This window comes from Rattus norvegicus, chromosome 5 (assembly GCF_036323735.1).
Source record: "Rattus norvegicus strain BN/NHsdMcwi chromosome 5, GRCr8, whole genome shotgun sequence".
NCBI classification, from domain to species: domain Eukaryota; kingdom Metazoa; phylum Chordata; class Mammalia; order Rodentia; family Muridae; genus Rattus; species Rattus norvegicus.
In genome coordinates, this window is record NC_086023.1 from 32,784,944 (window position 1) to 32,797,435 (window position 12,492).

Sequence of the window (12,492 nt, forward strand, 5' to 3'; positions counted from 1 at the left end):
TTCACTGTGGCTAATTTCACTACTGTGGTATATCATAGTGCACTTTACCCAAACCACACCAGCTATGATGCCAAGTGATATATAATATTATGAGCCATACTTTCTGTACCATTTTTGTTGACTGAAATATGTCATAATGTCAAGGCTTGGGGGTGGTAAAACTCCTGTGGAAATGCCAATTTTAATTCAGCATGCCAGCAATGAAAGTCACTATCTGCATTTCAACCAAGTTCACAGAGTCCTTGTTAGGTAGCAAGTCTACAAATAACTGATAACTTTTGATCTCTCATAACAAAGTTTAGTGATATAAAAATTAAGTGTATACAAGTACAAAATCATTTCATGAAAAAACATGTGTGTGTCATAAGCAAAAACCTCCTAAAATTTCTATATGAAATCATCAGAATCCATATGTATGTATGCTCCATATCAAGAAACTACAAATGTAGCAGGTGAAATTAAGATCAATAATTAACTGGTCTTAAAACATGATTATCCTGGATTTCCTGGACATATCTTATAAATACAGATGATGGAGGCATAAGGCTGAAGTTAAAGAAAGATCTGATGGGCCTTGAAAACTGTTATAAGGCCAGGAGTCCAGGAATGGAGGAAGTTTCTAGAAGATGGAAAAGTTAAGAAAATGAGGTGTTTGCTAAAGCATGCAGCTTTGCCAATTGCTCATTTTAGGGCTGGAAGACTTATTCAGACCACTGACCGGAAGTACAGAAAGTCTTCTGTTTTAAGTCACACATCTCCTGATAATTGTGACAGTATGTATGTACCATCAACAACTCCAACTAACCACAGAAGACAGAGTTGTAAATGTTATTCCTTAAGGGCTGAGATCTCACAGAAATAAATAGCAAGGTATCTGCATTCTCTCCATTGAACTATATTTTGTTATTAAGTGAACATTTAAGATTAAGGCATCATTTCATAGTAACTAACCTCAATGTCACATTAATGTAAGCAAGTGTTAAATTAAACACTCAATACCAATTGTGTAGCTCTCACCATTGTAAGAAATGGCGGAACCCCCTTCGAAGGAATCAGAGAAAGGACTGGAAGAGCTTGAAGGGGCTCGAGACCCCATATGAACAACAATGCCAACCAATCAGAGCTTCCAGGGACTAAGCCACTACCTAAAGACTATACATGGACTGACCCTGGACTCTGACCTCATAGGTAGCAATGAATATCCTAGTAAGAGCACCAGTGGTAGGGGAAGCCCTGGGTCCTGCTAAGACTGAACCCCCAGTGAACATGATTGTTGGGGGGGAGGGCAGTAATGGGGGGAAGACAGGGAGGGGAACAGCCATATAGAAGGGGAGGGGCAGGGGTTAGGGGGATGTTGGCCCGGAAACTGGGAAAAGGAATAACAATCAAAATGTAAATAAGAAATACTCAAGTTAATAAAGAAAAAAGAAAAAAGAAATGGCGGAGGGGTCATCTTATTAGCTAAAAGGGAATAGAGTTTTAAAAGCTTACCCAGGGTCATGCCGTTTGTAAATATCAAAAGAGGCACGCACTTAGGTGTAGCTCACACAGAAATACAGTCCATTCTATCAGAGAATCATTATGACTGTTCGTCCTTCGTATTCATGGTTGTATTTTTCAGAGATGCGGAGTGAGGTGTAGGGTAAGATACACCAGTATCTTAGATAATTTAGTTCAAGAATCAAAGAAATACATCTGAAATATTTTTCAATAATTGAACAACTAAATTTTACAGTCTTTGTTTTCTTTCAAATACTTACATATTTTTCCATTGTCAATTCAGCCACACTCCTATTTTTCAGATTCCTTTTTATGACACAGTGATATTGCAATAAATCATGGAGCATAATCTGATAAATATGCATGCTTCACATCCCTCAGTGCAGTGAGAATGGCCTTGAAAAGGTAACCAGGAGCTGATGAACACCCTGAGTCCCTTTCATTCATTGTACAAAACGCTTAAGCACAGACCATAATTATTACCTGTGGCAACATGGCGTCCCATTCCAAATATCGCATAAATGATGGCAGGAAACAGAGATCCGTATAAACCAAAAACTGGGTGTACAGATGAAAGAATAGCGAAGGACAGCCCTGTGAAGAAATCCAGAGGAATTAGGACCATCTCATATATTCAAGATATAGTACATGATACAACAGCTATTGATGTGCATAAAGCCAAAATGAATATTTTGATTATCCTACCTATCAACAAAACAAAAACTAGCATTACTGTACTAAGAGGTAGTTGATCACTCATTCATATGCATACTTCAATTCTCAAGACCACATGTTTTTGCACTGCTGGTTTTTCTCTTAACTGCAGAAATGTCTAGAAGAAACAGGGATTTGGAGAACCTTCTTAGTAAAAGTAGTCTTTGATCATGTAAAGGCAATACATGTCTAGATACACTGAGGTGTTAGAAGCACTCTCCTAGGTCATTTTGTTGGTGAGTAGCATATGTGTAGTAGGCAGGAACAGTAGCTTTATCATTGGACAAAGAGAAGCCTGAAGTGAAAGGGGCTCTGGTCTAGAGGCACAAGGATGCAAACTTAAAAGCTGGCAAAGGGACTATCTGAGTGCACAAGCTAAGGGTGTATATAGCAGCCAGGCCAATCATATCCACTTTCCATTGACTAGCCTTGACTGTGTGTCAACTATAGCCTCTTAGCATAGCAAAGACCAACAGCTTAGCTTACTTAATGAGTGTATAAACTATAACTTACAATGATGCATCCTTGTTTTTCAGGGATGCTAGTATCTACATAGCTTGTGTGTTCTGCGTACACAGAAAATGTTTCTATGCCTTCCTACGTGACCATTGGTGATTTTAATGTTAGCAGTACATGAGTTAACACAAGTTCAGTAAAGTTTCTTGTCTGCAGCTGTTCCTTGGCATTAATGCTTCTAGGGAAGATTTGAAAGTCCATTTGAGTTTAATGCTGAGCATTTGATTAGACAAAAATTATGCTCTGATTAAAATAGATTGAAGCTGTACCATTGTTTCCCCTTTTTTTTCAAGCTTGTTTACTGGTAATGGAATCCCTAAGTCTGGTGAAAATAGATTAAAATTTACTACAGAAGAGTGAGCAACAGAAACTGCTCTGGAATTTCATAAAAACAGTAGTGTAGGGTACAATCAGACTGGTGGGAGGGGCTCTATTAAAGAGCAGGTCTAGAACCCAGGTTAGCATCGGAAGGCAAAATATTTCCATCCCTACCAACCAGAACCTCTTAGTATCTTTTATCTCAATGACTTTCTAAAGAAAATAATACCATATTTACATGACTACCCTTCATTTTTTTTTCAGAATAAGTTTTACTCAGTCACTTCTACGAGAGCCAGAGAGGTAGGACATGGTGGCACGGTGTTTGGCTACCATGGCTATCTCTGAATTCAGTCTCTGTGTGTGAGGGGAAGGGGAACCAGATAGTATAGGAATAAAATAGTGTGGACCATGCCAACCAGATCACCTTTACCTATTATTTCAATAGATGTGTAAAAAGGAAGCTCATAAGGCATATTTAATGGAAACACTTCAGTACCTCTGGTGAAATCACACGGATGCTAGATTCCGCCACCTGTGGTCAGACTGACACACTCTTAACTGTAAGCCATTGGGCTATACTTTGTGCTGTAGTCTGTAACGAACTCATGTGAGCATCGAGCTGGAGCAGTTGATTCTCTTTCCCACCTCGTAAAGATAAACCTCTCATTTATCTACCAAATTGGAAGAACATTCATCTCCTTCTTTAGTTTAACATGGATAAAATACATAACAGAAGGAGTTTAAAAAGTTAGTTTCAGGATTGCAAAGATAGTTCAGTAGTTGAGAGAACTTCCTGGTCTGGCAGAAGATCCTAGTTTGATTTCCATCCCCCATACTGGGCAGTTCACAAATGCCTATAACAATAGCTCTAAGGAATTCAATGCCCTCTTCTGGCCTTTTATGGATACACATATGCACATACCTACAGACAGATACAGACACACAGTTTTAAAATAAACCAATTTTGGGTTGGGGATTTAGCTCAGTGGTAGAGCGCTTGCCTAGTAAGCGCAAGGCCCTGGGTTCGGTCCCCAGCTCCGGAAAAAAAAAAAGAAAAAAGAAAAAAAATAAACCAATTTTTTATTTAAAAAAACTTATTTTTTATAAAATTTTTATTATAATTACTCTTTAATCTTCTTTTACAGTTCAGTCATTATCCCCCTCCCAGTCCACTGTCTGACTGCTCCTTATCCCATACCTCCTCCCCCCTCTCCAAGAGAATGTCCACATCCCCTCATACCCACCATATTTTTATAAAATAAATAAATAAAACATTTCTTGCTAGTGTGGGAGTGAGGGGGAATTGAAGTTCCAGGGAATGACCTGAATAAAAAGAGGAATGAACTAATCATATCTCACATTTATATGGCTTTAAGAAGAAAATAATTATAGAAAATATATTTGTCCCAAAATGCTGTGAGGTTAATGGCTTTGTTTTTTACTCTACTTGTCTGTGATAGAATCTCACTATTTGAATCAAGACATTCTCTCTGCCTCCTCATATTGAATGCTGAGATTACAGGCATGAAGGACTGTGTCCAATTTAAGACATTTGAAAAGGTCTTTAAATCTATAAAGTAAACATGAAATGTCATTTGGGTCACATTCACAAGAATAACCTCGAAGACCAAAAGTGATGTATGCATTTCCTTTATCCTATGTAACTCTTTCACTTTAAATAAATGAGATCCCATTTCTTGCTAGTGTGGGAGTGAAGGGAAATGGATTGCTCCAGAGAATGACCTGATTAAAAAGAGGAATGAACTAATCAGATTATATGATACCTTAGAACTTCAATACCTCTTCCATAAAGAGGAAGGTCCAGGCCCAGGCACATCCCGCTCACATAAAACTCTCTTTCTGACCCATTTATTTTTCTTTTATAAATGTAAACTAGATGCGTTTTGTCACACCTTTGTATTCCTACAAGCTAAAATATATTAAATCCTCAAAAAATAGAGAAAGCTATTAACTAGTTAGAGGCATTTTCAAATTACCAGCAGTTTGTCTTTTCTCTGCCTTAAAAAAAAAAAAAAAGAAACAGTATTTGTTCACTACAGGTGTGAGCAAAACTCCGACTCCATAATGTTATTATTTAGAAAAATAATGCTGATAGAGCCTGTCTATTGCTTAATCTTTGATAACAATAAAAGTAACACGAATGAAAGTTTCAAGATGTAAAGACAAAGAATCCGAAAGGGTTGATGGGGACAAAAAGGAAAAGAAATAAGACGGAAAGACACACGGATAGAAGATGGAGAGACAATAGGTAGATAGTAGACAGGTGAATGCAAGAATAGACAGAGACAGACAGACAGACAGACAACTTAAAGATGAGGATATTCTAATTTTAGTTACTTTTAAAATTCAAAAACATATATAGGCAGTGTGAAATTATATAAGGCTAACGTAATCACAGAAATGGTTTCTAGAAGGCCTTGAAATGCATAATTCTTATGGAAATGTGTTGTTTCCATAGTAATAGTCCATCATACTAGGGCAGAAAAGATTCCAATACGAGATTATAATATTAAAATTTCAGAGAGTCAGCCCTTAGGAACCCTATGAACCTTCTATGAAGCCCTGAAGGTAAAGTGGAATGCTATCAGCTGCCTTCTCTAGCCTACGGTGCACTGAAAGGAGCTTTCCTGACTGCCCCAGCCTGTTGACCCAGAAGGACAGGGGAACTTGTAGAAAAGCCAATCTCCACCTCTGCTTTTACAGTAACTCTTTGCTAAGATGACCAGAAAGGGACTCAATCTCTACTGGTAAGAAAGAGAACAAGTTACCAGCTAGAAAGTATTTCTATATTACGGAGATAAACTTTTACTTCAGTTTCAGGGCAATTGATTTGATACCAGCATAAAACAGAAAAGGTTGTATCTAGAAGTTGTGGAATTCAGAACTGGGCTCTGGTGCTAGGATTACACAGGTAAAGCCATTCTGTTAGAGGCATTACATCTTAAGCTGTGTAGATGCTGGTTTAGTGATCCCACCTTATAAACTCAAAGCCAAGCACCTAGAACTCAGAATCGTGAGCCTTGTTCGCCTCTGGCATTGTAGTACATTTTACTGGTTTTAGCCTTTGATTCTTAATATGAACTAACTATGCACCCCCCCAAAAAAAATTACAGTCGAAATAACTCATTCCCAATAAAATGCACTGTCCCCTGACTGTTAATCCGTATCACAACACCTTTTAGTTATCACCATGAGCTGAATTGTGTCCCTCATGTGAGTCTAAACCCTTACTCCTCAGAATGGGAATACATACTGAGAATACAATCATTAAAGACATTTAATTTAAATAATTTTATTGTAGTGGGGATAGGGGCTAACTCAAATTGAATGGTATTATTTTAGAGAACATCTTGTGAAGAGAGACAAAAGTTCACCCAAACACCAGATGGAGACAGAAGTAGAGATTGGGTTATTGTTTGTTTTTGCCAAAAAAAATCAAAAAAACAAAAATACTAAGGACTATGGCAAACCACCAGAAGTAAGGGGAGAAGCCTGGGATATATTGTTCCTTACAGCTCTCAGAAGGATTCAATCCTATTAATACCTACATGTGGGACTTTTACACTCCAAAACTGTAAGACAATTCTGAGATGTTTACCCACCCATTTGTGATCCTTTGCTATGGCAGCCCAATGAAAGATACACAGTGTCACTGTTGAGAGGGAAATAAAAACTGAAGCCATCTGGTGGTAGGACCTCAACCTCAGGTTCTGAGCAAAGTCAAAGTACTTGTTCTTGATAGATACAAAATAACAAAGCCTTTATATTTCCGATCTATAAACTCATGAGTCTTTGTTAAGCTTATTTAAATTTTACAGTTTGAGTGACTGTGGAGAGGTTATGGAGCCAAATGTAAAAGCTAGTCCTTGGAATGTCTGTGCAATCAGTACTTAGAAAAGACGAAACCTCCTTCCGTCTCCAGCACATGTGATGCCATAATTAGAACTCTGTGCTCAGGACTCAGCATGTGTAATTTGAAAGAAATGTAAGACAAAGTGGACCCACAGTATTTGGGATGGTAGCCAGCATAGTAAAGTGTTGAGGAATGGGGTTTCCACACAAGTAATACTGTTTAACTGCTTCATTAGTCTTTCCAATGTCTTGTGTCTAAGAAAGAAAATAGTAGCAGTCCATTAGTGATTCATTCACAGAAATCCTTTGGGGCTCCTGGGCTCCTGTTAACCTTCATTGGGTCTGAGTCTCTACTACAACATTGGATGTGTCCATAAATTAGAAATAGGTAACCAGGCGGCCTAAGAGACTTGGAACTTTTACTTTAAAAATCAAAGTTGTGAACTTTAACTTAACAAATTATAGCACTTGATAAATCATAGCACTAGTCAAACAATATCCTTTCGGTGAAGACAATTTATATAACTAAAAGTAAGCCAGTAGTAAACGCTTACTTGTTTCTTACAAAAATCCTGGAGTTTTGGAGGTGGCAGCTTGATTTAAATACGCAGCAACAGAAGTATTTTTAATTAATTCAGAACTCATCTTGAAGCCAGGCAGGCATTGGAAGGCTCCTTACTAACCAGCACCTCTCAGCACTTGCAGTGCCAGTAACTTTAATAAAGCACTTCACAGAGCTGATGGATGGATGGACGGTTGGATGGATGGATGGATGGATGGATGGATGGATGGATGGATGGATGGATGGATAGATGGGTGGGTGGGTGGATGAGTAGGTGGGTGGACGGATAGATGATTGATAGATAGAAAGAAAGAAGGAAGGAAGGAAGGAAGGAAGGAAAGAAAGAAAGAAAGAAAGGAAGGAAGGAAGGAAGGAAGGAAGGAAGGAAGGAAGGAAGAAAGAAAAAAAGAAAGAAAAGTAGATACATATTCTCAACTGCAATGAATACAAGCTAAATTCTGTGTATGAAAGATCTGGACAATGTGACAACAATGCAGCACAAGGAAAGGACGTAAAAAAGTTTGTCCTGTGCTACAGTCACACTTCAGTCGCCTTTTCAATAAAGTAAGGACACTGAAAAGGGTGTGTGTGAGGAACATCCTCCCTCAGCACTTAGGAAGTAGGGACAACTATCTCATGAAATAGGGAGGTGCTGGGTGAATCTGTCCTCCCCCTGACTGACTGTCCCCTTTCATTTCCTTTCTACCATCTCTTTCTTCCAAACCTCCTTCTGCTCTCTTTTCACCATATTTTATACCTGCCCCGATAAGGGAATGAGGAGAAACATCTGGAATCTCTTAACATTGAGGAAGTAGAAGCTAAGGATCTGGAGCCACCAAAGCTACGTGGTTCATGTCTGTTTTGGTTCCAGTGTTTTTATTTACACAGCAATTAATTATCTTCAGATTTGTTTATTATCTTTCCTTAGGTGTGGATGTGTGTGTTATGTGTGTAAGCATGTGACCATATGTGCACATGGAAGTCAGAGGCGGCTAACAGTGCTGTCTCCTCTCTTTTTGGACTTTAATATTTGATACAGTACTTCGCATGGAGAATTTACTGATTCCTTACGCCTATTCTGCCTCTGCTATTCCAAGCCCACACTAAAACATGGATGTTAGAGATTGAATCTAGGACCTCATGCTTGAATAGAGGAGTTTACTAATTGACCTGTCTCTCGTTTGTTTGTTTGTTTCTTTGTTTCTTTGTTTGTTTGTTTTACTGGCTGATTGATTGGTGAGACAGGATCACTCCACAGTTCCCTGGCTGTTCTGAAACTCACTATGTAGACCAGGCTGGTCTTGATATCACAGAGCTCCACTGGCCTCTGCCTTTCAAGTGCTAGGTAAACTATCATTTAAGTAGCTTTAAATCCCTTCTTAATTGTGCTACAATTAGAAGTGTGATATTGTGTTCCTACACTGTACAGTGAAAAATTAACAACTGACATTTTAGCCTCACATGCATAGTTTATACATAAATATAATCATCATACACTTAATTAGATAACTAAACATTAAAACAAATGGTTGGCTCCTAAGAAGTGAAAAGGCCTGCACTGATTATTGAGTGATAATACAAAGGGTAAATTATAAGGTGTGAATAGTTAAAGAGTACAGCTGAGATAACTTTACACAGAAGGAAAATGTTCAAAACAGAATTCTTTGGTTTCTGGAATACAAGACTGCATAGTACGTTTGCATGAGCAGGAAAATGGTACTTCTGATTGGCACAGAGTCTTAAGAATGGGGAAAGTGTTATGACCCTGTCTGTGATTCTGGAGGATTACAGTTTGAACCTTCAGAAGCTCCTTGTCCTCCAACTTCCTCAGTGCTGACCAGAAAAAAAAAATATCCCAGGCATGTGACTGCATCATTAGTCCATTGTATGTACTTTAGGTAGTCAGTTTCATTCTCTTTGATGTCCCATGAGACACAGTCAACCAAAGGAGACAGAGAGAAAATTACCTCTCATTTAAAGTTAGAGTATGTTGCTTCCAGAGAAAGAGAAGGGCTTGGTTAACAAAAATGTGGGGTTCCTCAGAGGATGTCTAGCTCCTTGACCTCCTACGACTATGATCTTAAAGGTCAGCTCAATCCCATAGCTAGGCCTGGACAGGGAGGAACTTGAGCAGTACAGAGCTCAACTGTCTACTCAGGCCTGAGAAAGAATGTTCTACAGTTCTACCTCTACCTACTGCTCACCTCTACAGCCTGGACTTGGCCAACAATGAATCTACGGCTCCATCCGTGGGTTCTTGTTTGCTCCTCCTGGAGGCCTCAGCAGTCACCCAAACCCTGACCAGAGCTAACCTAAGGGAAGTGGTTAAAGGAGGAAAATCAAATCATATTAGAACTCACTGCACCCTGCAGGGAAAATGATAGACTAGGATATGTGAGAAGTTGAAAGAAAGAGAGTGATGATGCATAATTTTTCTCTGATTTAAAACTTTAAATTTTTTACCATATCAATGTAAATTAGGGTTATATGACGAAGCAAAAAATGGAGGTTAGAGGACAAAGGTCACCATCAGGGTGACCCACTGTATTCTCACTGCCTTCCATCTACAATTTTAACAAAATGAGTAGGGCGGATATGTGGGGGGAGGTTGGAGGGAGTAAATGGTGTAATTATTTTATAGTATCAAAAATAAAAAATTTTAAATGCAAAATGTGAGAACTTCAAAGTGACATGTTAGAAAATGATGACCAAACTTACAAACTTACATCTTTTACTGTTGAAGCATAATAAAAGCTCTTAAAGCAGTATGCTCTGTACCACAGGAGCAAATTATTATTAACATTGTATCTAGAAAGATACGGTTTCTAACTACCCAGGCCAGGGTCACTTCTTGTCCCTCATGGCAAATAACATTGGCTGGTAGGAACTAGTGTCTGGGAGTGGAAGAGGAAAGACTACCCACAGTGACAGGAAATGACAAGATGTAGGTAAGAGACAGCCCTCTATACGTGTGCAACTTCATATAGAGGCCTGGGTGCCAATTCCTACTACTATGTGCTAATAAGTTAAGTTATGATTAAACAACAATTAGCTAAATATGCATCACTATATAAAGAGTAGGATTTTGTTACAATTGTGCTATGGAATTATTTACAGCTGTTAAAATGTCTGAGTTGAAACTATCTCCATTGATCGGGAGGTAGAATCTGTGATATGCATGACACATACAAACAGGTTTCAGGATTACATGATTGCCATGACAATACAAGGAGACTAGTGTTTTTATACATCCATTAGGGGAGATTTTGTATTATGAGTTTAAAAATTCTATACTATTTAAGCATATTCAAAGAAGACTACAAAATGATCTTGCTATCACCCTGAATTTGATGAATGTTATTAGGAGACTATTTTTCTTTAAAGGAAGGCTTCCTTTTGCCTTTATCAGACATTGCCATAGAGGATATGTGGTATATGGAAAGCTAGGAAAGTCCCACCAATATCCAGGTGGTGGCAGTGGAGAAAGGGGCAGCATTCCAGATAGGAACATGTTGCAAATGCATCTAAAAACAAATCATTTCTGTGGCTTGTGAGAAAGGTACAGAATAATTTCTTCTTGACACATGTCACATAACCAAATGCTACCAGCTGGAAGGCAGTAGAGAGTTCCAGAGCCACAATAGATTAGATAGATAGATAGATAGATAGATAGATAGATAGATAGATAGATAGATAGATGATACACATACATACAAACATATATACATATATACATACATACATACATACATACATACATACATACATACATAGATGAGAAAAGACAAATGAACAAACAGTACCAGCCCTGGATGCCACCTGGAGAGAAGAGATAGGTAAGCTGAAGGAGAAAATCTGGTTTGCATCTAACACTGAAGAGTAAGGAATTGTCAGATACAGAAAAACAAATATCAGAGGGCCTAGAAGGAATCTGGGTGCACAGGTGTGTGGCAAACCCATAGAAACAGTTTCCTGTAAAGGAGACATGTCCTCAAAGCCTGATAATAGGCTGTCATGGACCTGAGAATACAGGGTGTGGGAACCAGGAGAAACAGGGGAAGGGACCAGAGAGAACAAACAGAAAGCCTGATCTGACTTCTATAAATTGTAGACAAGAAGAAAGGACCTAGGACAAAGAAGAGCTGAGTTTATTTTTAATTATGTCTAACATAAAGTGACATTGAACTAGAGTGAAGATTCAAGTTTTGTAAGTCCTAAATTTTATAAATTTTAAGAAGCTCACTAGAAAGATAAAGCTACAATATAAACTTAGTTACCTTAAATCTGAGGATCGAAACTACAAAACTACAAGAACAGAGCAGAGCAGAAGAGCCTTGTGTGGTGCTCTAGACATTGAATGTTCTGTCCATGATCCCAAAGAAGAGGGAAAGTGGGAGGGAAAGAGATTATATCAAAGTTTTGCATCGCCAAGGACAGTAACTTGTGAGAGAGAAAATATTTGCAAAATCTACATTGGCTAAAGGCTGATTATCCAAAATACATAAGGAATTCAGTTCAATATCAAGAAAGCAAAACTTAGGCTAGGGAGATTACTGAGCAGGTGAGAGCACTTGCCATGCGTGTATGAGGACATGTGGTCACTCCCCAGAATCCATGTGAAAAGCCAAGAGTGGTCCTTATAACCCAAGGCCAGGGGTTGAGGGTATGGAATCTCTGGACATTGCTATATTTCAGTATGGTTGTGGTTTAGTGAGATTCCTGTCTCAGGGAAATAAGGTTGAGAATGATAGATCAATACATCCAACATTGTTCTCTGACCTTAGTATGCACATCCAGCATACATGCACATATACCATACACATGCATCACACGCACAAATATAGGCACACACATACACACAGGTGTGCATGTGAACAAAAAATAAAAGAACCCAATTAAGAATAAACAAAGGGCTCTCTCCTCCAGCTGAGAAGGCTCAGCTGGTGGTGATTGCCCATGATGTAGACCCCATTCGAGCCAGTGGTTTTCCTGCCTGCCTTGTGTCA

General features: G+C 38.6%; 1 protein-coding gene across 10 annotated transcripts in view; it reads right to left on the reverse strand.

Moving 5' to 3' along the window:
• The window catches only part of Slc26a7 (solute carrier family 26 member 7), a 137,458-nt gene that overhangs the window by 103,291 nt on the left and 21,675 nt on the right, over positions 1-12,492 (reverse strand). For 9 of the 10 annotated variants that reach the window (XM_008763531.4, XM_063287292.1, XM_063287291.1 and 6 more), the window contains one exon: positions 1,984-2,094. In XM_008763531.4, the coding sequence (XP_008761753.1) occupies positions 1,984-2,094 (111 nt within the window). Of the gene's footprint in view, positions 1-1,983; positions 2,095-9,690; positions 11,120-12,492 lie in introns of those variants that run through there. The other variant, XM_039109421.2, reaches the window with a different exon arrangement.